The 12,062-nt window shown below is 38.2% G+C and overlaps 1 protein-coding gene across 1 annotated transcript in view; it reads right to left on the bottom strand.

The window, feature by feature from the left end:
- The window catches only part of LOC110828489 (leukocyte elastase inhibitor), a 42,177-nt gene extending 38,799 nt beyond the window's left edge, over window positions 1-3,378 (bottom strand). The window contains exon 1 of the mRNA XM_022061248.2: window positions 3,179-3,378. Within this exon, the coding sequence (XP_021916940.1) occupies window positions 3,179-3,237 (59 nt within the window). The 5' untranslated portion in view covers window positions 3,238-3,378. The remainder of the gene's footprint in view (window positions 1-3,178) is intronic.
- Window positions 3,379-12,062: the final 8,684 nt, after the last annotated feature.

Genomic DNA, 12,062 nt, shown 5'->3' with positions numbered 1-12,062 from the left:
TGCAGTTTCTGTTACAACACGTTTGAAGAAAGTTTGTGACGTGCGTCATCTAGGCTTTAGATTCTAGGGCGTTTACATGGACACCTGCGTCAGGTTAGGCAGACGTAGATAATCCATAAGCCCCAACTAGGTTTCGGAAATTGAACAGTGTGCATTCAGAAATTAAAAACTCATACAGACCTACCGACTATACAAAAAAAGCCTACATAATTCCTTCATCAAAAACACTAATTTGACCGTCATAATTAAAGAAATTCATCAAGTTTATACATTCAGGACGATAAAGTCTTATTGGTATGCATGCCGTGGTCCGAGAATCTTTAAAATTTTGACACTGAAAATAATCTTTACGTTTGGCGTGAAGTTACTAAAAATCTCAGCGGGAGACTTGAGTTAGTGCCCCTGCTGTGATCATAACCAACAGGGCTGAAGTATCTCTGATGTTTGACACCTAACATATGTACAACTTTAAGGTGTGTTTCCATAACTGCGGCGCTGATGCATAGCGGTGCGCGCTGTAACTAAACGACCGTTAAATTTGTATTTCAAAAAGTGTTTCTCAGTGACGAAAGTCCATGATGCACAGTCATCTTCAATAGACTGATAGTTGCTTAGCCGGTCAACAAATTCTCTGTTTTATGGAATCAGAAAGTCCATTACCATGTTCACAAAAGCCCTCTTCAGTCAGTTAAATCTAGTCTACCTTCCCATATCCTATTAATATAAGATCTGCTTTAATATATTCCTCTAATCTACACTGAAGTCTCGTTTCGTTTCACACAGGCCCTTTAAAAGAAATCCCAAAGGCTTTTCTCGAGTTGTAAGCACTTGAAGTAGTTATGCATGTTAATGCGAATAATATCGTGCAACCGAGCTTAATAGTACCAAAAGAATTTCTTGCTGTTCTTACCATAAATATCCCCTCAGTAACAATACATTTCCAAAACCACGTGCCTTAATTTAGCGCTTGTTAGAAGAACCGTACATTGCCGACACCATAACCTAACTTATGCCCACTGACGTAGCTTTCAGCACCGCTACACATTAACCAGTGATCCGCCATCTTAACCACAAAGCATCACCGGAAACGTATTTCTCTGTGACACACCGCCACTGTAAATAAAGTCAACTAGATTAGGTATTTTTTACGTTGTCCTTGTAAAATAACGTAGGAAGGGTAGTCAGGTGAACAAAATAGTACCTATATTTATCTAATTTACCATTTGGTTATGCATGTTACCGGTAGGAAATATGAGTGAAAGTGTGTAATTATCCGTTCATCCTGCTTTTTTCAACTCGATTCTCGTTACTCGCGTTATCTGCGCCCTTGCGTTGGAGCAATTATCTTGCTGGATAGCAACGGGGCCGCCCTAATAATAGGATGTAGACCCGCACACGGATACGCGGTTTCCACAAAGGAAACAGACACGCGAGAGAGGAACAACAGCGCCAGATGGGAATCTCAATTCAGACGCGACTTACAGCAAAATGAATCCTTCCCACTTCCAGCGCACTTTCACGTGTGCACGTAGTCTAATGGAGTGCACGTATTTACCCCAGATTGATTGAGGTTTGACATCTTTTTATTTGTATGTACTTTCGTCATTTGAATAAAAATTTCCTTGGATATTATCCATCGTCTAGTAAAATATAAAATATAAAACGTTCAGGAACCTGAAGACGGAGATAGAGTCCCATCTCCGAAACGTCGTTTTACGTTTTATATTTTATATTTTACTAGACGATGGATAATATCCAAGGAAATTTTTATTCAAATGACTCTTCACCATCGTCAAGAAGTTTTAGATTTGATATGTACTTTCGTATTGAATACAATGTATTAGGCGACAAAGGTGGACATTTAAGTACTTTTATTTCATATTTAATTCTGTAATTTTTACACGCATGACCCCCAGAAAAGTGACATACATAAATTGTGTAAATGTTTTAGAGTTTGGAAACTACAAACTTTAGGTTAAAAACTACGCGCCGGTTAGCTCATGGACCCAATATTTCAAACGTGGCCCACACAGAGAATTATTAAGGAATTTATAAAAAAAAAGTTTATGGAACGTATATTTATTACACTATTTTTTGTAGGCATAATACAGTACGATTATCTCTTAATACCATTGTGCTTAAGAATGGATGGTAGTCTAAAACTTGTTTTGAAATCATTACTGTAGAACTACATTGAAATAGTACTGATTTTCTTTCAATTATTATTTTTGGGGAAAGATAAAATCAAATATCAATGAAACTGACGTAAGGAATACTTTTAGCACGAAGTACTAAAATGTAATGACAATTTACAGATCGTCCCTGAGTCCCATTGGATTTACAGAAGCAACATAATCAACTGATAAAACTCATTTAACTGCAGAATCGAGAAGGTACAGGAGCCCTGCCGTATGGCTTTGTGAGCTAATCCGATGCAGAACGTATAGTCTAATCAATACAAACACATTAAACTTTATTCTTCGATAATTCAAATAGAAACAGCAAACAGTGATTTCAAAGTGGTGTTGCGTAAGAGCAACACAGCGCAGAGTGCTTCGCAAATGTTTCTCGAGGCCCCGAGGAGAGAGTAACGTTGCATGGCTTCCGTGTGATTAATATTGTCTCTATATAAGTGGAAAGTCATGGTATTCCCAACGAGAGCTGCCTAACAAGGAACAAATTCTGACTTAAATCTTCTGAAAGTTGTAAAGCTTGGGACAGATCATAGCTGACGTAAAACTGACTAGTGAGGTCGTATATTTTGGCCTTGGATGTCATCAAACATTGCAACCAGGCATCAAGGAAAGCCCTTGTAACCAAACACGCCGAGACTGCCCCTGGGGGTCGGACGTCGGCTTATCGTCACGTTAACAGCATGTATAATACGTCAGTCTTCACAAGTAATTAATTTCTGTAATGTAGCATCACGGTACCACTCTCATGTATTCTTGGCTAATATACCACTTTTCCACACATCTTCCACTATTTTATATCTACTTGAATTATGTTTGGACCGAAAACGTTTATCATCCGGTTCACTTAAACTGTATCCAAGCACATCTTCGATGCAAATAATAGTTGTGATGTAAACTATGGGCTCTAACAAGGTCACGATAACAGTGTGACTCTGCCTATGGTTGCATGCTTATGACCTGAGATAAAAATATTTAACACTTACCAGCAGCTCGTAATTACTGATTTGCAGTCCGACGATCCCACATAATTCTCCATCACCATCAGGATTAAAAACACTGTTCTTTCTGCAAGTCACTACCACAATCACATGTCACGATAATTGCCAAAGGCGAAGTGAATGATTTGTGACAGTACAGATCGCAGCGCACATGCGCAATACGATGACGCCGTCACTAGCGCTGTGTTCTGTAACGGTTGTCGTGCTTCTAGACATAGTGAGTCAGCCCACTGCATCGTCACGTAGCCTTTTTCATCTCTGCCACTGACGGAGGTAAATAACGAATTTCGCAAACCAGCCGCTTTACTGGCGGGGGAACAGCTTATGGTAAACACTGGCTTTGAGGTTATCTGGATCCGTGAGCATTTTTGAACGTACCCATGAAATAAAAATATCACAGCCTCTGCTTGGAATCAAACCTCAGCCTTCTGGCTATAAATGAATGCTCATTAAACATAAAAAGTTGAAAAGAGGTGGTCTACTCGGAATCCAGTCCTCGAACTGAAAATTGTCTTAGATGTTGCATAGTTTCCTCCATTCTCGATATAAAGTGACTAAATAGAACACCCATAACCGTTTTATGTTGCCCGCAATGTGGGCAGATGGCAACTAGAATGTGTAAATAAATATAAGATAATTTCTCACCATAAAATGACTTGATAATCTGCACTAAAGAATTAATCTTTTATTTTCCCTCTTTTATGAACCGCGTTGTAACACACAAGCTTCTTATGCTGTACCTTGTAATTACTCGTCATTCGATTCTGCACAAGTCTCATAAAATTGCCAGCAATTTTCGTGAAACCTTGTCAGAATAATTAAATTTTGTGTGGAATTTCTGTCGACCTTGTCCTACACATTCTAAGAACGAACGCACTACTATTGCCTCCACCTATTACTTTCAATACGGATATCGTACGCAAGATGGCAGAAGTGGACGCGTTACGCATCTTATGCTCTCTCGTGTTGACGACCGTAACTAATAACCAACGTCTGATTCCCTCTAGTGTTAAGACACGGAACTACTATCAGGAACCTGCGGCAGAACCAGTTATTCAACCGGCCGGAAGATGGCACAGTTACTCAAATTTTTATTACACACGCGTAAAATATAATGAAACGAACATTACAGTTTGCATATATGGGCTTCATCTACTGATTTTTTTTGCAAGTGCGTAATTAAAACGTCGGCTCTGCCGAGTAGTTAGCAATCCTGCTGTGTATTTGGAAAGGTATGGGTAACAAAAGTTGACCCCCACACCGCACGATCGCTTCCTTCCAAATCCTTTCCAATTCATAAATCATGCGTCCGAGCTATTAACAACGTCCGTACAAAACACAAATAAATAAAATTATCACAGAAAGGTCTCTACAGATTACGACTTGCTTTCGGGGTATCACACATGAAAAATGTTGGATTCTCGTCTGTTACAAGGGTCCAAAGAGTATATCTGTATCTCAGAAGGAGATCTGATCAGGGTTTCTGACTTTTCTTTTTACCTCACTCAACATATTGTCCACGGGTTCACGTCAGGTTCCGGACATGGAGTGGATACGCGCGATAATCGAGTTCCTGGGCGCCTTCCAACTTGTCCATCCACCGGCAGAGACAGCCCTTAACCCGTCCCCGGCGATGCACCATGGCAGCGAGGATGGAGAAAGAAGGTTCCCTGCAACCTCACATGTTACTTATCTATATTATAGTAAGCCAACCAAACAATTGAAGCGATGTTCCAAAATGCACCCTCCTTCGTACTAAGGGCTATAAATTACCACTGCGATTTCAAACGCAAAAGGCAAGACACAAATAACGACAATCAAAGTAGGCTACATCGAACCCCTCTGTCCTGAGTTCGAGTCCCGGTAACAATGTTTTAAGGATTTAGGAAACTAAGCGCAACAGAAAAATCTGTTTTGGGTTCAAGTCGAGGTTATTGAGGAAAGTTTGTTTGTTGGAAAGGTTTTGTCAATGAGACCATTGCGTGAATTATTTAATTTTCTGCTTTACTATCGTATTTATTTTTAACGTAAGGAATGAGTTCTAGGTTCAAAATGCATGAGCAAGTCAATCTCATTTTATAATCACTGAGTTGAAGAAAAATACTTATCTTGAAAGGCTGTTATTAACTTTGCAAGCAAGCAAGTAATAAAATGGCCATTTGTAAAGCAGATCCACGTAGGAATTACGAATTACAACAGTAGGCTACCCACTTAAGCTGGAAAAGTCTAGCCGGGCGTAGATAAAATATAATCTTATTTTACCTATTTCCCCCCCTTAGGGGCTGAAAAATTACTCGACAAATAAAATAGACTCCAAAGAGAGATAAACGAAACAAAGAAAAGAGTGAACGAGTAATTGAAGTTCTATCGAGAGATGTTCGTCGTTGGCTCTAAGCATCAATCGCTAGACCCACTGTTTTGATATTCAGAGCGTGTAAGACCACTTCAGAGACTTCAATATTTACTTCTACTTAGTCAATTGTTTCCTGTGGATCCATATATTAAAAAGAGAATTAGCTATTCATAATTCAGCTTCATGGCATGTACGATAATATTATATTTCAAAGCTGTATCATCCAGATGTAACTAATCTGGCATTGACACTTGGTTCTTATATTTATTACTAACACAGTAATATCGTTTTCTGCACAAAAAAAGTCTCTCAGCTGAGATATTGCACTTACTCATCGCCATAAATTATGGATCGGTGCACTCAACGAGGGTGGAATGTGCGCGAAAGAGCATTTTATTTTCCATACAGTGTACCACATATTTCAAATTACTTTTTTGTTATGTGACACTGGCAACAGCTGTGTTCTCCTATACCCATCTTAGGAACACGTATAAAAAAACAGCACACAAGAAGAAAATCTGTTACTGACAGAAGATTCAACACCGCATTGCACTGTGACGAAGTCTTCCGAATGTTAACAATTACGTGGCTTTTCCAACAGATGTCGTTCGACAATAAAATAAAACTATATTTTGCAAAATATTGGATAAGAACTTACGAGAAATGAGATCGGTGGTTTCTACGGCGAGGACATTGAGTATTAAGATTACTGTTTTCTGTGTTGTTGCACCGTCTAGTCTGGTGGAAGTCTACCGACGTTTCAGAGTTGCTTGCTGCCTCCATCATCAAGGCGCTCATCGACCATATGACGGAAGAAGACGAACCTATGATACGTCGGTAAACATCTCCATATTATACGGCGCAACAGTCCAGAAGACAGCCATCTTCATTTCGCTACTGTTTAAAGCCTGAAGGCACACAAGTCGATTAAATTATTGTAACAGTCTTCTAGTTTATGACGCAGTGTAGACCTACAGTTAATTTCCGACGTTTCGGTAAAAATTCTCGTATATCTTAAATAATAAGTAGGGAAGTGTCTGGAGGAGGCGGTCCAGACATACTTAAAGGCACTGTCTCCAGATTTGTCTGGAAGCTGTGCGGATAATATCAGTCAGGATACCAAGTATCAGGACTAACATTCGTATCGGGCGGGAGCCTCCCGAAAATTCATCTATAGCGTTACACTACACAAATCCTATTTGACCTGCATTGAAGTAGGTACTATTATCTGTTCAGGAAGTATGGAGCAGACATCAACAAACACTGGCCATGGAGTGGCAGCGTATTGGACTCGAGCCAGTAAACAACAATCATACTTGATATTACAGACTGAAGTGGATTATAAATTATGCACGAAGCTTACCTGTACACATTCCGAATATACTCGTAGTTGATCTGTAGGCTAATAAAATTAAGGATAAATATTGTAGGATGTCGTATTCGACGTTTGCAAAAACAGCCCGAAAAACATTTGAGGCTTGCAGGCTTTCAATCAGGTGCTTCCTCACGTACATACACATATCTCCATACTTTTTCACACTAAAGTGCATTGTCACAGCTTTATCCTATTACGTAATAGTGAAAGCAATTCATAACTTGCTCATTTGGATGGGAGTTTCAGATTCTGATTTAATAATATTATCCCTGTTTTTAGATTAGGTACTATAATTTGTCTGCTCGCTTCGCTATGTTTTCGAATATCCTCACTCTTTCATTTCAGCATGTTCCAAAAAGATTCTTATCAATTCTGTATTTCCCTTTTTAATGCTGTGTTACAAAGTGTGTTGCTAGAAATTTCTGTGTTCGTTTCGTAAAGCGTACAAATAAATACACGCTTAAAAACAACAAAGCACAAACTCTTTTGAATGTGTATATAAAGATTAAAAGTACAAATACCGAACAAAACTGGTGAAGTTACAGCATTACGAGAGATTAGTCTGCAATAAGTGTTCATTGAATTACGTATTATTCCGTTATACGTTACAACGCTTTTGCGGTAAGACCAGTACTCTCTTTTAACACTGGATAAACCATAACATGACTTACGCGCTGAATCAATGTCTTTCCGCATTGCATGTGGTAAATCCGATAGCCTTAAAAGCCACAATTTTGCTTTTCAGTACTGGACTGGACTAGACATACAAAAACATTACATGGAATGTACTGGCTAAGAATAAAGACCCAGTGGTGGGTTTTATGTAGCTGATGAACATTTAGGTTTCGTATGTAAAGAGTTTTATTTAGGTTTCGCCTGTTAACTAAGGCAGATCGTGTACCATCTAAGAAAACAGCACGTATCTCCTTTTTACATTTCTCATATTCGTTTCATGCAATTCATTGCTTCTGTTGGTAATGATGCAGATGTTACGAAGTTTCATGAAAAAAGATTATTCCAGTTTTTGTAGTTTACTTAAGGAGGTAGGTTACAATACATGACTGAAATAGGTATGCTATTTAAAGCCGATTTTAGCTGAATAGGTTATTAATGACGTTATGTCGATATAAAAGGTTATTTACGTCGATTAAAGAGATATAAGGGTTATATTTTGTGTAATGACATTCTGTATCTTCCTGTCTTTCAACTAAAAACTATATACTAAAACACGCAACAGAACACAGAACGTGTTATTTTGCGCGAAATTAAAATTTCGCCGTTAATTTTAAGATCAGAACACAGATATAACATATCTTGAAATAAAATGACGAAAATATATTAGGACGTAGAAGAAGCTTAGATTAAATAACAAAGAAACAGGACAAATTGTTGAGATTTCAGGTTCTCACGGCAGCGAGAATGAAGATAACTCTCTTGCAGGATGCAACGCCGTGTACTCTTTGGAAACTGACTTATCGCCCTGACGATGGAGGTAGTAAAAACTTCTGAAACGTCGGTCAGTCTTAGAATTCATATTTGGTCATCTTAACCTAACATTGTTACATAGACTAAATATTTAAAAATTAGATGAAAGGAAAAATTATAGTACACAAGCAGAGACAAAATCATACAACATTATATTTAAAATAACGCCAAGAAAGAGACCATGTAGTTGACCTAAACATAGCTGGGAAGAAGGTATTAATATATATATATATATATATATATATATATATATATATAGAATAAATGTAGTTATAAGGCGTAAACTGGTTTCAATTAACAACTATCAAAGGATCTAATGGTAATAGTTTGTGAAAACGTTACTGGACTATCGCTTTCATAAAATCGGAGAAGAATATTCATAGTTTAGTTAATGATTAAATTACAAAGAACGATGAATAATACTGAATCAGTATTTAAGTCTACATACATTCGTCTGTAAAATCTACGTTATATTAGGAATATTTTTCGAACCAAAAAATTTCGGAATACGAGTAGGACGAAACACGACTCATGCATGAGATCTGAATCTGTAAAAGTATGAGCTATTATTGATTCCTCTGGGAGGCAGAGACTGTATTCGTTTGATATTAGTACAGTGATTTCAGCTGACTAACGCCCATCGTTATTCACGTGTTCTTAATTTCACTCGGCAGCCATTTGGATCTTCTATGACAACCTACACTTCATTTACCCCTTTTCTGTTGATTTAAGGAACCGTACGAACTCGGGATGTAGACAAACATACGGTAATGGTACTTAAAATCCTCTTTTCACAAATATTCCCAACATAATCAGCACATGTTGGCATATGGGATTTCGTAGACTTTCCCTGCCAGCTTTCAGTGGTTTATTTGACCATCTGTCTTCCCCTCTGTAACTTTATGTACGCGAGTGTCCTTTCCCAGTTTGCCTTAATAAAAGAGCTTACATTTCCAGTTAATACATACTCAAAGCAGATCCTAATCCATTTGGACTATTTCTACTGACTGTCTACCCACTAAAATATAGGGCCTACTCTTGGGGAAGATACACTTAATTCAGGGGTGGATAATTATTTTTACTTCGGCGCCTGGTGGATTTGTTCCGAAGTCAACGCGGACTGCAGACTCTCGCAATAAAAATTTTGTTATCATAATTCATATTCGAAAATTCCCATTTTCCTGATAGGAACCAAAGGCAGCCTGCTCGTCTTTGATAGCCTAGGCCTTGTCGCTGTCTCCGCCTTCAGCTTGAAAGATTCCTACTCTGTAGGGTCCATTGAACGAATATGGTTCTCATCACGAGGTAAATTTTATGTTAAAAATTTCGTAAGTATCTTTGGGATATTCCACATGATCAAAGACACTAAATATAGCCGATCAGAACTCATTCGATGGAGAAAAGTCCTCCTTATGAAGCTAATGGTCCCTCAGCTGGTCAAGAAACTTCGACACTTTTACGGAATCCATATCGTGTTTAAAAAATATTGCAACCTCTACACGGGGCCAACAAAATCCAACACATATTTTAATTTCAACCTATCCGCGGTTATTCCGCAGAGCGTAAGCCGACCGGAGAGTTAAGGTCACTGTTAACTACCATTTAAAACCGATATTAACACATTTAATTTTACCCACACTCCAAAATACATTTTCATAACTGGTTGCTTACGTAGAGGGACAAATTTAACTTTTTGCTGTGGTTGAGAAAGCAACAAAGACATATTTTTTTTATATTAAGTCTTTTTATAAATCAATTAAATATATGAAGCACACTCCTTCTTGAGAAACTAATGGTTACTTAGCTAGTCATAAAATTTCCCGTCATTTCTGCAACCTGTAAAAACTGACAAAATTAGTTCTAGTTCTAATCAATGTTTTTAAATAGGAAAAGGTAAGACAAAACATTAACATTCTGAACTAGACAGTAGGAAGCATCCCTGAATTTAATCTGCTCTAAATTTCTTCATCAATGTAATTTTCATTTTGTGTTTATCAATTAAACAACATGAATACCTTTAATCAGCCAAGAAACCCTCTTCTCATTACTCCCTGATTTTTTCTTACTTCTGGTTTTAAAGTTTTCTACCGTACGAATCCATGTGCCTATCTGTGACAACTTTTAATGATAAAAGGCCACCATGTTAATAACATAAAAATATAGGGTTTGAGACTTTCGCGGCGAGTACAATCAATAAAATCTTCTCGGGCAATCAGCCGCGTTAACTGGTTACCGTAGTAAACCGACGTTTCGGGAACAAACTCTGTCCCCTTCTTCAGCGTTCTTATGTGACTGGATCCTCAGAAGATTTTATTAGCATCAAAATAGCTGGAATTTTGTTTTTGTTGGATGTATTTTTGCACCCCTGCCGTAGGTCTATACACATTCTGCAGCGCATATGAAACAGCCAGTCAGAGAACGTCCTCTCTTAAGTCCTTTTATACTCCCGACCAATCAGATCGTTGCATAATTGATAACGTTACAAACCGACATTGAAATTAACCCGACCGTGAACACTGCAAACGGAGTCCCATAAAGCACATGAGTAAATTAACATGAAGGAAGAGTCACAGCGTTGTGTTATAAACCTTGGTTCTTGGTGAGGGACTGACTTGTGGCAGTAGAAGGCAAAAACACCCAACCTCCACGTTAAATAAAACGTAAGTGACTTAACAATTGTCTGAATATTGTCTTGAGGAAAATTTGACAAGAGGTACTGCTCTGACCGGAATAACAGCAATATAAATAATTCAACCAATTCCATAGAGCAAAGTTTTCATTCAGAAGCAAAGTCTCGCATTTAGGCAAATTCCCGGCCTTTTATGAAACTGAAAGATCAACTACTGTGTTAGAAATCCTGCAATTGGATTTTTTCTGAGGTCAGTTGAATCAAGTATATGCCCATTTCGTTAACATCCATTTTAATATTATCCTCTCATCTAATCCTTACTCTCTCAGATGATCACTTTCATTTATATGTTTTCCGATTAAATTTTACAAGCATTTCTGAAGCCCACGAGCCATGCTACAAGCCACTGTCCTTGATTTTATCAGCTTCATAATATCTTTTAAAAATTACAAATGATTAAGATTTTTACTACGTATACGTAACTAATGTAGAAAGCCCGATTCAAAGGAAAATGTGTTCTTTCGCATCTTCATTCCTTTACTCCTTTCGTAATATCATATCTTTCCTTTTCTCTCATCTAGTATATCTTGTTTCTGGACAGAGGGCCTTACTGTCTCCACCATCAGGATTACGTTGAAGGCAGTAAACTCCTACAAAACGTCGTTCAATATCTACCAGACTACATCGTGCTATGTGCTAGAAGAAGGCCATCTTCGAAGTTGTTCACATTGGGAAAAGAATTAACAGTGTATAACAAATACAATAATTTTGCAGTTCAGCGCTCTGACCCCTAACGCGAGGCTTTGTTCTTGTGTTCCGAAAGTATCTTACAGTTCGCTTGTGTCCAAAATCAGCAACAAGCTTGAGCCAGACTGGGATTTGAACCCAGGGAGATCACAACATGAACACGGACTGACCAGAACTGTTTGGCGAAGTGACGTGTTCTCCTCTCTTCGCGCGAAGCGACGTCTTACCCCCCACTGGGTACAAAACAACCCTTGTCATCTGTCATTCTGACCGCCAGATA

The sequence above is a fragment of the Zootermopsis nevadensis genome, unplaced genomic scaffold (genome assembly GCF_977971745.1).
Source record: "Zootermopsis nevadensis isolate Lab colony 2312 unplaced genomic scaffold, Znev_1.0 Znev_ptg000010l, whole genome shotgun sequence".
NCBI classification, from domain to species: domain Eukaryota; kingdom Metazoa; phylum Arthropoda; class Insecta; order Blattodea; family Termopsidae; genus Zootermopsis; species Zootermopsis nevadensis.
This window is presented reverse-complemented; position numbering and strand designations above follow the sequence as displayed.